Here is a 16,104-nt window from a genome sequence, read left to right as displayed (position 1 = left end):
GATTGAGAATACAATCTATAAACTACTAGAAAACATTTTTTTCTGCCCAATAAGAAATATTTTTCTTTTAAATAGTTTGGTGGGATATATGGAAAAATATCAAAACAGAATAAAGGGTTTCACAGTACTATGCTGTATTAAAATTAGGGATCATCATTATAAAGATAAAAACGATAATTCCAAAATTAAGTAAGAATGATTTGGTTGATTGACCTGTAATATTCTTTGAGAGAAACCTGATGCTACACATTATTTAGTGGCAAAAATGAACCTATCTACATACACTCCCCAAGCCAAATTCCAGTCTACTAATGATTTCTTAACGACTTTCTGCAAGTCAAATAATGACTTTATCAAAATATATATCCTGGGTAACTCATAGATCATATAAACTCTATATGACTACTGATAAGTAATTAAAGAATACTTTCCTTTATTGAGAATTTTTAATTATTAACTTCAAGTACAAAGGAGTTGTCATTTAATAATGTAGTTTATGTATACAATGTCACCCTTTTCAAAACTCTCACCCATCCTTCTCTTACACACCCTATCCTTTACTCTTCCTAATCTTGTGAGGTAGACAAAGGATTCTAGACTGCATTTTCTCCTCTTCTCCTCTCTGTCCACTCCATTGCCCTTGACCCCACTCAACCCCTTTTGAGTACCTGCTTCTTGATATTTTATTTCGCTGATCTTTGACTTTGTCTTTCTAAAGATTTATACTATTTGAGTTCTCCCTTGAATCTACCATATTTCAGTTAACATTTATTTACACTTGCATACCACCCAACATATTTCCTTATAAGCATTTAAGCTAGAGCTAGGTTTGACTATATGGGAAAAGAAGTATCATTGGTTTCTGTGGGTCTGACTTATGCCACTTAGCATATTTTTCCAGGTCTTTCCATTCAAAGAAAGTTTGCAATAGTTACTACAGTTAGAATAGTCAGAAGTGATATACAGAAGACACCTGCCTTGAAGAGGAGAACTGGATACTGAATAGGATCAAGAAGCACAATAGAGGGATGACCCAGTCCCCTCTTTGGCTAAGCTGGGGGTACACTTTGACTAGAGAAGTTCTCTCTCCACCAACCAATTATCACAGGAGTTGAAGCAGGTTTTGGGAATATGAAATATGTGAAATACAAAACTGTCTCTCCCTTCTATGTGGCATGGAGAGGGAATCTAAAACCTTCACTGTTCAGGGACCAAAAATCTCTGGTTCATGCTGATGTATGCCAGGTACACAGAAGGGACTAGTGAGGCATTATAGTACAGTCACCAGCTGTGACAGTACAGCATCCACAGATATTATCTGGCATGATACTGAACAGGAGACTAACAGCCAGTCTTCTGAGTTTTCCATTTGGCTGGTTGCCACAAATGACAAATGTGTACAGGTAGTTGGGCTATCTAATAAGGCCTTGCTTTGTGTATAATTTCATGGAAACTAGAGAACTGAGTCATTGGACATCCTCCATTGTGGAGACAAGCCATGGGGCAGGACCTTTAGGCTATAGGGACAGTAGAATGTTATCACAGTGATATACGTGATGTGCATGCACCTCAGCTAATCCGGTTAATGATGGTGTGGACATGGTAGCTAGAGAGGACTGTATCCACTGAAGAAGCCATGGATTGCATTATGAATAATTCCATGCTTGATTAAAGACCAAGTAGCATAACAGAAAAACCCAGGATTTAGCAGGACCTTGGTGGCTCACGCCTATAATCCTAACTACTCAAGTGACTGAGATCTGAGGATCACAGTTGAAAGCCACCTGGGCAAGAAAGTCTATGAGACTCTTATCTCCAATTAACTAGCAGAAAACAGGAAGTGGTGCTGTGGCTTAAGTGATAGAGCACTTACTTTGAGCTAAAGAGCTGAGGGACAGCTCCCAGGCTCAGAATTCAAGACCCACAACAGACAAAAAAAAAACAAAAAACCAAAAAAAACACACCATGGTTTACCAATTAATTTAGATGCTGTCCAGGAGACCTACTGGAAGTGTACTATGTGCTTATATCAGCATCTTTGAAAAATGGAAACACAAGATCGTCAGGTCAACAGGGGGTTTCACCCCACTGACATACTGGCAGGTAGGTATTATTGAACCTGTGAGCAAGGTAGGTTGTCTGTATGTCTATTATCAGCAATCCAGGGAGTCATAGTCATAGAACATGACCAGGGGACACCCTCCACTGGATGAGAAATGCAATATCATTTTTGTTTTAAATTTATAACCATCAAATTTAGGTTTACTTGCTTTGATTAATCAACATCTTCCATATCAATTTGATTCAGCCATTTGCATAGTATTTCTATTCACTGAAAATTGAGAGTCAGTTTTCTTCGATTTTTTATTATTGGTGAATAAAAACATCCTAAGTGCCTGCCAGGCAAGTACAGGATTCATTGAGCTTCAAACACGGCCTTTGAAAACTATACTCATATAAGGGTTTGGCAATTAGGGAGAATGTGAAACACAAGCAATTGAGAGATCAAATTTTTTATTAATAAAATTTTTATTGTGAAAATACCATACAGAGGGGTTACAATTACATGAGCAAGATAATGAATACATATCTTATCAAGCATTGTTGCCTCCTCTTTTGTTTCCCCTTCCCAACCCTTCTCATTGCCCCCACACCTCTCCTCCCCCCCCCAAGTTGTAAAGTTTGTTTTTCTACATAACATCTTGTATATCTCATTGTTGCAATGGCTCCACCTGTATCCCTGTTTAAACAATTTGTTTTTTCCCTTCCACTCCACAAATTATACCAACATCAAATACAGTGAAAACAGGGGTTATACCATGGGGGGAGGGACATACAAAGCAACAAAGAAATATCTTATAAATATGTTAGAAACAATAGCAAGAAAAAAAAAACCATTTGAGTCCTTGTCTTGGGGTCATCCATTTGAGTCCTTGTCTTGGTATCATTTTGCTTAACATCAATTTATCTGACCATTTCTGCTTTTCTCAGACATATACTAGTTATTGCAAATAAGGGAAACCATGAAACCTATATTTCTTTGGGCCTGGCTTACTTCACTTAATATCATTTTTTCCAAGTCTTTCCATTTCCGAGCAAATGGGGCAATGTCATTCTTTCTGATGGAGGCATGGAATTCCATTGTGTATATATACCACACTTTCTTGATCCATTTATCTACTGAGGGGCATCTGGGTTGGTTCCATATCTTAGCTATGGTAAATAATTCTGCAATAAACATAGTCGTGCTGGTAGCTTTAGTGTGGTCTTGTTTGTAAACATTTGGGTAAATGCCCAAAAGTGGGATTGCTGGGTCATAGGGGAGCTCTATGTGAAGTCTTTTGAGGAACCCCCATGCTACTTTCCAAAGTGGTTGAACAAGTTTACACTCCCATTAACAATGCAGTAAGGTTCCCTTCTGTCCCTCCAGCATCTGCTGTTATTAGAGTTCTTGATTATAGCCATTCTAACTGGGGTGAGGTGGTATCTCAGTGTTGTTTTGATTTGCATTTCTTTTATGGCTAGGGAGGTTGAGCATTTCTTCTTGTGTCTATCCTCTTCAGAGAAGTTTCTCTGTAAGTCTTTAGCTCACTTCTTTATTGGGCAATTGTTTCTTTGAGGATTCATTGTTGGGGGATTTAATTTTTTGAGTTCTAGATATATTTTAGATATGAGACCTTTGTCCGTTGTATGGCTAGTGAAGATCTTCTCCCAGTCTGTAGGCTTTCTGTTGATCTTGTTAGCTATGTCCTTTGTCATGCAGAAGCTCTGCAATTTCATGCAATCCCATTTGTCCAAACTCTCTTTGATTTGTTGTGTTTCTGGTTCTCTATTAAGAAATTTCTGCCTGTGCCAAGGAGACCTAGGGTTTCTCCTATTCCATCCTATAATGTTTTCAGGGTGTCTGCTTTGACTCCGAGGTCTTTGATCCATTTGGAGTTGATTCTGGTGCAGGTTGATATATATGGATCTAGTTTTAGTTTTCCACAAGTGATTAACCAGTTTTGTCGGCACCATTTACTGAAGAGGCTGTCTTTCTTCCACTCTATTTTTTTAGCTCCCTTATCGAAGATTAGGTGGCTATAGGTCTGTAGGTTCATTTCTGGGTTTTCAATTCTATTTCATTGGTCCTGAGGTCTGTTCTTGTGCCAGTACCAAGCTGTTTTGATTACAATGGTTTTGTAGTAGAGTTTGAAATTTGGTATTGATATTCCTCCAGCCCTGTTCTTTCTGTTGAGGATCGTTTTTGCTATTTGGGGTCTTTTATTGTTCCATATGAATTTTTGGATTGCCTCTTCTATTTCCTTGAGGAATGAGGTTGGAATATTGATAGGTATCACATTGAATTTGTAGATAGCCTTGGGAAGTATTGCCATTTTCACTATGTTGATCCTTCCAATCCAGGAGCATGGGAGTTTTGGGGTTTTTTTTTGCCACTTTCTAAGTTCTGTTTTGATTCCTTTTTCAGGTTTTTAAAGTTTCCATCATAGAGGTCCTTCACTTCTTTGTCTAAGTTAATTCCTAGGTATTTTATTTTTTGTGGGGCTATTACAAATGGAGTTGCTTTCCTAATTTCAGCCATGCTCTTCTCATTGTTGCTATACCGAAAAAAGCCATTGATTTTTGAGGGTTAATTTTATACCCTGCTACTTTGCCAAAGTTTTGAATCAGCTTGAGTAATTTGGGAGTGGCGTCTCTGGGATTCTCAACAAGAGCAAGAATAAGAACCACATGGTTATCTCAATAGATGCAGAAAAAGCATTTGACACAATCCAACACCCCTTTATGATGAAGGCTCTGGAAAAACTAGGAATCCATGGAACACTCCTCAATACAATAAAGACTGTATATGACAAACCTACTGCCAGCATTATACTCAATGGTGAAAAACTAAAGCCTTTTTCTCATAATTCAGGAATGAGACAAGGATGTCCACTCTCTCTACTTCTCTTCAATTTAGTATTAGAATGCCTAGGTACAGCAATAAGACAAGATACGAACATAAAAGGGATTCAAATAGGGAAAGACGAAGTAAAACTCTTCCTCTTTGCAGATGAGAGATCAAAATTTATTTGTTCAAGCATTAACATGTTCATAATGTAACTTTGGATTTTTTTAAAAAATTGCAAAAACAACCTTTCTGAAATTAAAGGCATTGAAATTTATAACCTTGGATTTGCCCTATTCTCAGATGCAAAACTTATCTTTTGTAAATAGAAATCATTGATTTGTACAGTACCTTTACAATAAAAATATATACTTAAAAAGAAAGCATTGTAGTTTGTGTAATTTGTGTAGGTACTGTGAATCAACCACTTGTTTAAAGATCAAAGGTTAAGATTTAGAATGTACGTTTGTTCTAAACAGGTAAATGGATAGCCACACCCAAGTAAGCATTTAATAGTCCATTAGTGTTCAAGTACACTTCACAATACAGAGTAAGAATATGAAATAGGTTCTTACCGTTTTTCTGAGCCAGCCTGGACTAGGACAGTCTTCTCTATGGATTTCTAGGAGCTGGGATGACAGGTAAATATACCCACATTCAGCTTTTAATGGTGATATGGGGTTTTCTGAACTTTTCTGACCTGTGTCAACTGTGATCTATATGTATCTGTTCCATGGGAACTATGATATGAACTTTTGTGTCTTTCAACTATGATCCTCATATGTCTATGACCCAAATATATAAGATGAAAGATGTGATCCACTAGTTGTAGGCCTCCATAGAGTTTTTAATAGAATTTGCCTTATTTACTGCTTTTTTTCTCCACTGATCTTGCAAAATTCATTAAATATATGTGTAAGTCATGAGTTATATTTTTAAAGGTTTAAAAATCTCTTAGTCAACATAAGCAATTGCTCATCATCCCTAGCCATAAAGAAATGCAAAGCAAAACAACTCTTAGGTTTCATCTCACTCCAGTTAGATTGACACATATACAAAATGGAATTTTGCACAGGTATTCGAAGGAATTTAATGCCATATCTCTTAAACCCTACAAATGATAGTCATATTTCAGGCAGCTGTTTTCCAGCTTCATTAAAGAAGCACTCAAAAAAGAGGGGGGTCATCAAACCTACCAGGAAGAAGAGCAGTAGAAAAAAAACAATGTCTACAGTTATAGCATAATGTAGGATTGATGCATTTGAAAGTAGATTAATACCACAACCAGACATCTATTTCAAAAACAAGCAGGAAGAAAAGGAACTGTCTGAAGCTGAAAAGATGCTACTTTTCCACTTTTCATCTTCAATAATGCTAAAGATAAATTCTGCCATTGAAAGAATATTAAAGTACCATTACAGGAAGGAGTAACCATATGTCTTAAAACAGTAGGTGTGATTTTTACAATTAGCTGATTGCAAAGTTCTGACATTATATTTACTCCCTTAGGCTAATAAGAATCTCAGCATATAAGAGACATTATTTAAAATCCACATAAACAGTTCCCTAAGCTGCCTGGCCCTCTTTACAGGGGAATAATGTTTCAAGAAGAATGTTGCAACTAAATAATCTGGGACCAGTTATAGTAATCTTTCTTTCTTCTTGCTGTTTTTACAAAATAGTTGGAAATATAATTTTGCACTTGGTTTTTACTCCCAAATGCTTTGGATCTTAATTTTTTAATAAAAGGCTTCTGATAAACTTGAAAAAAAGTTATATTATTTACATGGAAAAGGATGGACCTAGAACAAATAATGTTAAGTGATGTAAACTAAGCGCACTCCTTTGTGGAATCTAGATCTGAAAAACACATTGAGATATAGAGTAGACAGAGTCCGTATTTAAGAGTCTTTACGTAGGTGTACTGTGTGCTTGATTCCTTCTTTGTAAGACCATGTTGTATCTTTGATTCTATAATGTCTCTCAAACAACCACAACCATACTTGACTGTGGCACTCTGCCTCAAACATTCCAGGAGAATAGCTGTTGTTTTTACTTTTTAATAAGTTTTTATTGTAAAAATACTGTACAGAGGGGTTACAGTTACATGAACAAGGTAATGAGTACATTTCCTATCAAGTATTGGTGTTCCTACCTGTTGTTTTTAGTTAATTAGGTCCTTCATTTGGAGTAAAGCATTCGAAACAATTTGAGTCATCCATCTTGGTGACTTCCTGGGTGCATTTTTAGGATTTTTTATTACAATATTTGAATGACAGTGAAAGTGATCACAGGTCTCTGGAAATACTCTGGAAAGCATTGATGCTATACTTTAAACTGAACTCATTGAATGTGAACTATATTTCACAACAATTGCTACAAAAATTTCTTCACTCATGATATCTTAGACATTTTGAGCAATTCTGAAATTACTATGTTTATTACTTTGTGAAAGACAATGCAAAGACAAGCTACCTCTCACCTTCTAAAGTTCTCTCAGTAATTATAAAGTGACTTACATAAAACAGGAGACTTGAACTTACAGGTCATACATGCCTAGCTACATGATAGAGATGCTGAAACTACTTATCTAATCATCAGGAAAATAAAATTTATTTTATAAATCTCTCATTCAGTTTACATGCTCTGACTGGTCATTTTATATATTTGCTTTGAACAACCCAAGTTATATTTTAACTTCAAGATAAATTTTCCTTGAATATAAGCACAGGAAATTGACAGAGGTGAACATAGTTTGAAGGACGCTGTGCTGTTAGTGAGGATGACTTGGAAATGGATTTCAGTTCTACTGCTACTACAGCTGAGTTCTTACTTTCACTCTGGAAGCTGTGGGAATGTACTGGTGTGGCCCATGGAATATAGCCACTGGATGAATATGAAGGTAATACTGGACGAACTCATCATGAAGGGTCATCAAGTCACAGTTGTGAGACCATCATCTGCTATTTTTGTTGATAGCAATGAAGCATCCAGCATTAAATTTGAAACTTTCCCTTCGTCTTCCAATACTGATGAATTCTCCGCAGTATTCTCACAAATGATCTCTTTGTGGACATATGAATTGCCAAGAACAACATGTTTGGCATATTCACCATTACTGGAGAATCTATTTATGACATTTTCTGATGCTATGCTAAATATTTGTAAAGAAGCAGCTCTGAACACGGAACTTATAGCTAGACTACGAAAAGCAAGATTTGATGTTGTGATTGCAGATGCTGTTGGTCCTTGTGGGGAGCTTCTGGCTGAGCTATTGGAGATTCCTTTCGTGTACACTCTTCGCTTCTATCCTGGCTACACAACGGAAAAGTATAGTGGAGGGCTTCTATTACCTCCCTCTTATGTGCCTGTCATTCTGTCAGGATTAAGTGGTCAGATGACATTCATGGAGAGGGTAGAAAACATGATATGCATGCTTTATTTTGACTTTTGGTTCGAGACATTTGATTCAAAGAAGTGGAGCAGCTTTTACAGTGAAGTTTTAGGTAAGTTTAATAGGGTAAGATCGTAACTTTTGTAAAAGTTGAAAGAGGTGCTCTGGGTTGCACGTGAAAAAGAGAAACTTGTCTTTTATGGATGAGATATAGCTAAATTAAATATAAAATTGTCTATCAGACTCCCAACTATGGAAAAGCTTACATTATATAGTCAGAGAGAAGACAATGGACAATTACCTACATAGGACAACCTATGGAAATTTGTTAACTTTTCTTAGTTATCAAAATCACTAATTACCTCCTTAAAAGACTGATGAATCAAAATATGTATACCGAGGAGATATATATTTTCACTATACCTACATATGCAGGAAATAAGAAATTGTTCCCCTTGACCATTTAGCTCATTTAAATCAAAGTATTTTATTTGTATTCTCTTTCTTATTTTTTTCTTTTTTCTTGTACCAAGGTTTGGACTCAAGGTTCTCAAACTTGCTTGGCTGGTACTTTCTTTGGGCTAGTACCTTATCACTTGTGCCATGCCTCTAGCCTAGCATTTTGCTACTTTATTGGAGAGGCAATCTTGAGGATATTTCTGCCCATGGTTCCTTCCTACTTCAGTGTTTGATATCTCAGAATCATGGATAGGTGGGGTTACAGGTGTGAGCTACTGATGACCACATTTCAGGATTTTGTAAAAAAGGTTTCCTTAATCTTGAGAGAACCAATATTTTAGCAGAGACTCATTGACGATAACTTCTAGTGATTCCACATTCATTTATCATTTTTAGTCATCTTTTATATACACATAGAATCTAGTAAATTGGGAATGCACATTTGATTGTTCTGTATAATTTTTATCATGCTACATTTAATAAAAATATTAACCATGTATTCATGATGAATACAATTATCTATTCCCATTATTTCTCAAATACTTCTAGGTGATATTTGAAAATGATTCTAGATAATAACTAACTACATTTTAAGCTCATAATGTGAATCAAGTAGAAGGAAGAAATTCAGCCATAGTCATAAAGCATACACTTATATGGGAAACCAAGAATCAAGGAACAGTTTGTTATACTATAGAAAACTAGCTTTAGAAGTGCTTGGAAAATTATTTCCATAAATATTATAGACTTATTGACTCTGGAGTTAGAGTATTTCTCTAATGGATAACGAGAAATACATAGTTAAATATATAATTGCTTATTTTAATGATTATTTATGACTGCCAATAAACTGAAGTACATATATATAGCCTCTTACCAGTTTGTCTTTCACACACAAATCGCACACCACATTTCTTGTGTAATGCATTTTACTAACAAACACATTCTATCTCATTAAGTACATACATTAGAAATTATTTTAAGAAAAAAATACATGTTGTATTCAGAAACTTCTCTGTAATGTCGTTTTTTACATCTTACTTTCTCTCGTCTCCACTCAGGACGACCCACTACCTTAATGGAGACCATGAGTAAAGCAGAAATCTGGCTTATTCGATCTTACTGGGACTTGGAATTCCCTCGCCCAACTTTACCAAATGTTGACTTTGTTGGAGGACTCCACTGCAAACCTGCAAAACCCTTGCCTAAGGTAAATAGATAATCTTTTGATTTCCTTTTCAATAAATATGGTTCTGGACCACTCAATACAAGTCTTTGCTTACAGTGAAAGAGATACAGGAAGTGGGGTAAAGCATTCTACCAATTGAACCTAATTTTTTTTCGGTGGGGGTCCGGTCGTGGGGCCTGAACTCTGGGCCTGGGCGCTGTCCCTCAGCTCTTCAGCTCAAGGCTAGCATTCTACCACCTGAGCCACAGCACCACTTCCGGCTTTTTTCTTTTTGCTTATGTGATGCTGAGGAATCAAACCCAGGGCCTCATGCATGCAAGGCAAGCGCTCTACCACTGAGCCACCTTCCCAGCCCCGAAACTAATTTTTTAACCATCAAAAGTTTCTGCAAATAAGATGATGTTAAGCGAAATGAAACTCGATAGGGACACAAGTGTTTTTTTTCTTTCTTGCTATAGTTTTTAATGTATTTATAATGAACTACGTAATTTTTTGTTTTGTATGTTCCTCCCCCGTATAACCCCTGTTTTCACTGTATTTGATGTTGGTGTCCTGAATCTTGTATATACATTTTTCTAATTTGGGGAGGGGAAGGGAAATAAAAAGGATACAGGTTGACCCATTGTAACAATAAGATGTACAAGACACTATGTTGAAAACCAACTGGTGGGGGGGAGGAGGAGTTGGGGAGGTGGAGAGGGAAGGGATGGTAGGGGAAAAACAAAGGAAGAGGCAACAATGCTCAAAAGGAAATGTACTCATTACCTAACTCATGTAACTGTAAACCCTCTATACAATATTTTTACAATAAAAATATATATATTTTAAAAAAGCCCGGGCAGAAAAAAAAATGTTTCTGCATTTCAGAAACCCAAGAGTCATTCAGAGTCAGATCAATTATTCAGCACCTCAGAAGGAATCCTTGATTCCCTCATAAAACTATCAAAGTGATTAGCATATAAAGAAGTGTCACCTCTTATAGCCCATTGAAAATGCTAGTTTAGAATCAATAAAAATTCAGTGAAAACAATTATAAAGAAAAGATTACAGTACTAAAAGAATATCTGATGGGAATTGTAGAAAGCTTCTCAGTCACTGATAGTAAGATGATATATGAACAATGCGCAGAAATCAGTTGAGAAATGAGCATATATATATATATATACATATATATATATATGTATATATATATATATGATTAGAATAGTAAGAACAATTTACAAGACAAAAAACTTTGTTTAATGGGGAAAATTGCTAAAGAAATACAACTTAATTAGATTCCAGATGGAAATGTTTGGAAAATTGATTGCCAATATCCTCTGCAATATTAATTGTGCCCTTACTAATGGCTAATGGAAATTTTTATGTTTTATGTATCTTGCTATGTTTTATGTACCTTCCTCTGCTATTTTCTGATATTTCATTTACTCTCCTCCCTGAGCTTCAGTGTTCAAGTCCAGTACTCTATTACTTGAGCTTATCTACTTCCAGCTTTTTAGTGGTTAATTGGGGCTAAGAGTCTTAGGAATTTCTGCTCAGGCAGGCTTTGAACCATGATCCTCCCATCTCAGCCTCCTGACTAGCTAGGATTACAGGCAAGAGCCACTTATGCTTGGCTAGTTTCAAAGAACAAAACTTTAATGTTCCCTTCACTATTTTTCTGTGCGTGTGAGAAAGCGAGAGAGAGAGAAAGAGAGAGAGAGAGAGAGATGAAGCAATTTTTTTCTTCACAGGAAATGGAAGACTTTGTGCAGAGTTCTGGGGACAATGGTGTGGTGGTGTTTTCCCTGGGGTCAATGTTTCAAAATATAACAGAAGAGACAGCCAATGAGATTGCATCAGCACTGGCACAAATTCCACAAAAGGTGAGATAGTGTACCTCAATAGTGTTATTTATTGAATGAGCCTTAAACTCAGGTATCTGATTATACTAGTTTCCTGGTGAAAGATACATTGTTAAAATAGGTCTAATTTGTCTTAGCCATTTTAAAGACAAAGGGTATTCATGGCAAAGGCTGAAATAGCAAGGAACTTTGGATTGTTTTAAACTGACAATGAATGCAACATGAATTTTGTCACCAGAAAGACACACAGCAGCTACAATATGAAATTGTGTCATTATGATAATATTGCTAGCAAGCATTCACAGAAATCATGAAATTTCTTCCAGTCCTTGCAGGAATGTTACAGTCAATCCATACACTAACCATATTTCAGAAAGGAATTCAATGGCATTAATAAATTGAAGCACTACAGTAATATTTAGCACATAGTTAAGTTTGAAATGTATTATACAGTTTAGTGTTCCCATGAAATCCTTTCCTTCAGTTTTGAAACAGAGCCACTTAGAATACAGTTGAGGGGGTTATTCAGAGAAAAGAAAAGGAAGGTTCACTCTTCATTCCAGGTGTGTATTCAGCCTTGTTTAATGAAGAGAATGTAAATAAAACCAACCTGCCCTACTGGACTGGGGCTTGTTAATATCTGAAACCAGATCTGTACAGTTCATGAGAAAGTAGACATTGTCTACTGAAAAATAAATGTAACACCATTAAAATTTAGGATCCTTTCAGCAGCCATGTGCCTTATGAACTACAGGCCAGCTCCATTCCTACATTTAAAGATTTTCCCCTATTATAGATCATAACTTGAGATGTCAGTATCATAAATTTGTGATGAAAGTTCAGCCTGCAATTTTCCTATACAATTCAACCAATAATTTGCAAGCTAAAACTAGTTTCATGTAATTACTCAAAAGAATTCATTGACTTATCATAAAGAATCACTTACATAGACTTGAATGAGTTTGTTATAAAAGGTTGTACAGAAATAATTTTGTTCATGTGCTGGTCAAGGCTGCAGAAGGTGCAGCCTTAAGAAACAGTACAACAGTGTGAGTTGTTGATCTGGGTGTGCCATGGAAAGGCCCTGTCAGCAACCCCATTATTGGTTCTAGGGGTCATTTGTCTGTCCATCCAGATGAATGTGCCAAGGTTGACAAACTCTCAGGGAGGCTAGTTTTGTGGGGCCATTCATAGTATGAATAGTAAGGGGAAATATGTACACAGTCCATGGTGCTGAGTATTATGTAACATAATAATCACTTAATAAAACAGTATACTGCAGTACATATTATGGAGTAGTTTGACTCCATTTCTGGTTGGTAAAGCATGACAGCATCTTTTCATAGAACTTCTCTCCAGGGAGAACTGTGGACATAAAGTATTTGTCATATAGGCAGTTAAGAAACAAATGTTAAACTAAAATGAAATCTCATAGACTAAGAGAATATTATCCTAATAATACTTTATAAAGGTTACTAGAGAAATTGGAAGAAAAGAGTTAGTTTAGCAAATATTTACGTGTAAAGATGCAAATCTTAATAATTTTAAAAGCTATTGCATACCAGATCTAAGATTATGACTACATAAAAATTGGTTGAATGCATTCATTTATCATTTATCACATCATTTAAGTACTGTGAAAATTTTTGATGATAGTCCATTTTACTAAGTATGAAAATAAGTACAGGAAATGTTGATGTTCTTTTTCTCTCAGTACTATAAAAGTCTGCATTAACCCTCTTCTCTTTTCTTTGTTCATTCTATGAAAGTTACTTGACTGTATGATCTCTAAATTTTAAAATGTTACATTTTAAATACAAAAATGGGGCTGTGGGACGGTGGCTCAGTGGTAGGGTGTATGCTTTGCATGCATGAGGCACTGGGTTCGATTCCTCAGCATCCTATAAGCAGAAAAAAAAGCCGGAAATGGGTCTGAGGTTCAAGTGGTAGAGCGCTAGCCTGCAGCTGAAGAGCTGAGGGACAGCATCCAGGCCCAGAGTTCAGGCCTCACGACCGACTAAAAAAACTTACAAAAATGTCTTTCCCTAATAGATTCTTTGGAGATTTAATGGAAAGAAACCAGACACCTTAGGACCGAATACTCGGCTGTACAAGTGGCTCCCCCAGAATGACCTCCTCGGTAAGACTCTGAAAAACACATACTGAAAGCATGAGTAACTGTAAAGTAGTTGATAACAAGACAACAGGAAACAAACTGATGGAAATTTATCAATAAAAATTCAAAATTGAAAGCTAACTTTTAGATTTATAATCCATCCTAAGGAAATCTGTCTTAAGAGATGAAATTTTTTTTGGGGGGGGGTCCGATCATGAGTCCTGAACTCTGGGCCTGAGCGCTATCCCTCAGCTCTTCAACTCAGGGCTACTGCTCTACCACTAGGGCCACAGAGCCACTTCCGGCTTTTTTCTTTTTGCTTATGTGGTGCTGAGGAATCGAACCCAGGGCCTCATGCATGCAAGGCAAGCACTCTACCACTGAGCCACCTTCCCAACCCCAACAGATGAAATTTTACTATACTCTATTGTATACTTTATGATCAGTTTATCTTTTTCCAAAGTATACTTACAATTGACAAAGAATTTTCTGTAATTACCTGAGGTTATCTCTCTGTCCCTTAATTCAGTCATTACATTATCCATTCTCCTAAAGGAGGGTAAGAATAAAGGAAATGATACATTCATTTTCAAATCTCAAGTCACACAAAACTTGAGCCACAAACCGTAAGATTTTTATTTACATCTCTAGTAGATTGTGTACTAATTGTGGTGAGATATTATGGCCATTTAAATGTAACTTAATTGGTTCAATAATTGTTACGTGGGAAACACTGTACCTTTCACGTGCTCACATTAGACATTTCTCATTTTATGTCTAAGACTTTTAATGAACAATTGTATTGAAATGCCCCTAATCCTAGGCCATCCCAAAACAAAAGCTTTCATCACTCATGGTGGAGCTAATGGCATCTATGAGGCGATCCATCATGGGATTCCCATGGTGGGCATTCCTTTGTTTGGGGAACAACATGATAACATTGCTCACATGGTGGCCAAAGGAGCAGCTGTTCAACTGGATATAAGAGCAATATCAAGCAAAGACTTGCTGAGAGCACTGGAAGCAGTCATTAACAACCCTGTGTGAGTATAATGTTGTGTGTGTGCGTGTGCGTGTGTGGCTATCTATCTGTGTTTTTCTAGGCATTAAAACCAAGGATCTAACTCATGGTTGGTAACCACTCTACCCTAGTTGTTTGTTAGTCTGACTGTTGGTTTATTAAATGGTGATTATAAATCAGTTTTTATGAGTCTGACCAGGAAAGCTACCTTTGATTTACACTTGATTAATTCTGGAAGACTTCATCATGTGTTTCACAAGTATCAATAAGTATTTGTATATTTATGTGTGTCTGTGTATATGTCCGTGTGTTTGTGTCAGTGTGTGTGGTATAACATTGTTCTGCTACACAGGCTAGCATGGCCTCAAACTCATGATCATCATCTTTCAGCATTTGGAATGTTGAGATTCCACAGATCCCCTTTCATTTCCAACCATAGTAAGCTACTTTGTTCCCCAGTGATTTCAGGGCAAACGAATGATCAGAACCTTGAGAATAGTATGAAACTCTGAAACAGGGCAAAAGTGGACGGAAAGGAATCTCTAAGGATGAAAACAGATGATCACTAGGAAGACGAGGAAAGCAAGGAATAGGGGGGCATGAACACTCCCTCCAATGACTACCCCAGTCCAGTGTAAACTTCTTTCAACTTATGATGCCACTCATTAGGCTTTTTTTATTATTGTTATTTTTTACTGTGAAAATAGTGTGCAGAGGGGTTCCAATTACATGAGTAAGATAATGAGTACATTTCATATCAAGCATTGTAGCCTCCTCCTTTGTTTCCCCTTCCCATCCCTTCCCATCCTCCCCCGCCCTCACCCAACACTCCTCCACCCCCCACCAAAGTTGTAAAGTTCCTTTTCGACATAAAGACTTGTAAGTCTCATTGTTGCAATGGGTCCACCTGTAACCCTATTTAAACGATTTTTTTCCCTTCCCCTCCATAAATAATACCAACATCAAATACAGTAAAAGCAGGGGTTATACCGTGGGGGAGGGACATACAAAACAACAAAGAAATCATCTTTTAATGTGTTCGAAACAATCGCATGAAAGAAAAAAAACATTTGAATACATATCTTAGGGTTCATCTCCCTAACATCAACTTATCTGACCTTTTCTGCTTGACTCAGACATATACTAGTTACTGCAGATAAGGGAAACTATGGGACCTATGTTTCTTTGGGCCT

At 36.6% G+C, this 16,104-nt stretch overlaps 1 protein-coding gene and 1 pseudogene across 1 annotated transcript in view; one reads left to right on the top strand and one right to left on the bottom strand.

The window, feature by feature from the left end:
* The window catches only part of LOC105988431, a 496,910-nt pseudogene that overhangs the window by 254,527 nt on the left and 226,279 nt on the right, over positions 1-16,104 (bottom strand).
* Positions 7,626-16,104, top strand: part of LOC105988504 (UDP-glucuronosyltransferase 2B15-like) — an 18,176-nt gene continuing 9,697 nt past the window's right edge. Inside the window, exons 1-5 of the mRNA XM_013020127.1 lie at positions 7,626-8,394; positions 9,803-9,951; positions 11,664-11,795; positions 13,827-13,914; positions 14,714-14,933. Of these exons, the coding sequence (XP_012875581.1) occupies positions 7,671-8,394; positions 9,803-9,951; positions 11,664-11,795; positions 13,827-13,914; positions 14,714-14,933 (1,313 nt within the window). The 5' untranslated portion in view covers positions 7,626-7,670. The remainder of the gene's footprint in view (positions 8,395-9,802; positions 9,952-11,663; positions 11,796-13,826; positions 13,915-14,713; positions 14,934-16,104) is intronic.

This window comes from Dipodomys ordii, unplaced genomic scaffold, assembly GCF_000151885.1.
Source record: "Dipodomys ordii isolate 6190 unplaced genomic scaffold, Dord_2.0 Scaffold49, whole genome shotgun sequence".
NCBI lineage: Eukaryota > Metazoa > Chordata > Mammalia > Rodentia > Heteromyidae > Dipodomys > Dipodomys ordii.
This window is presented reverse-complemented; position numbering and strand designations above follow the sequence as displayed.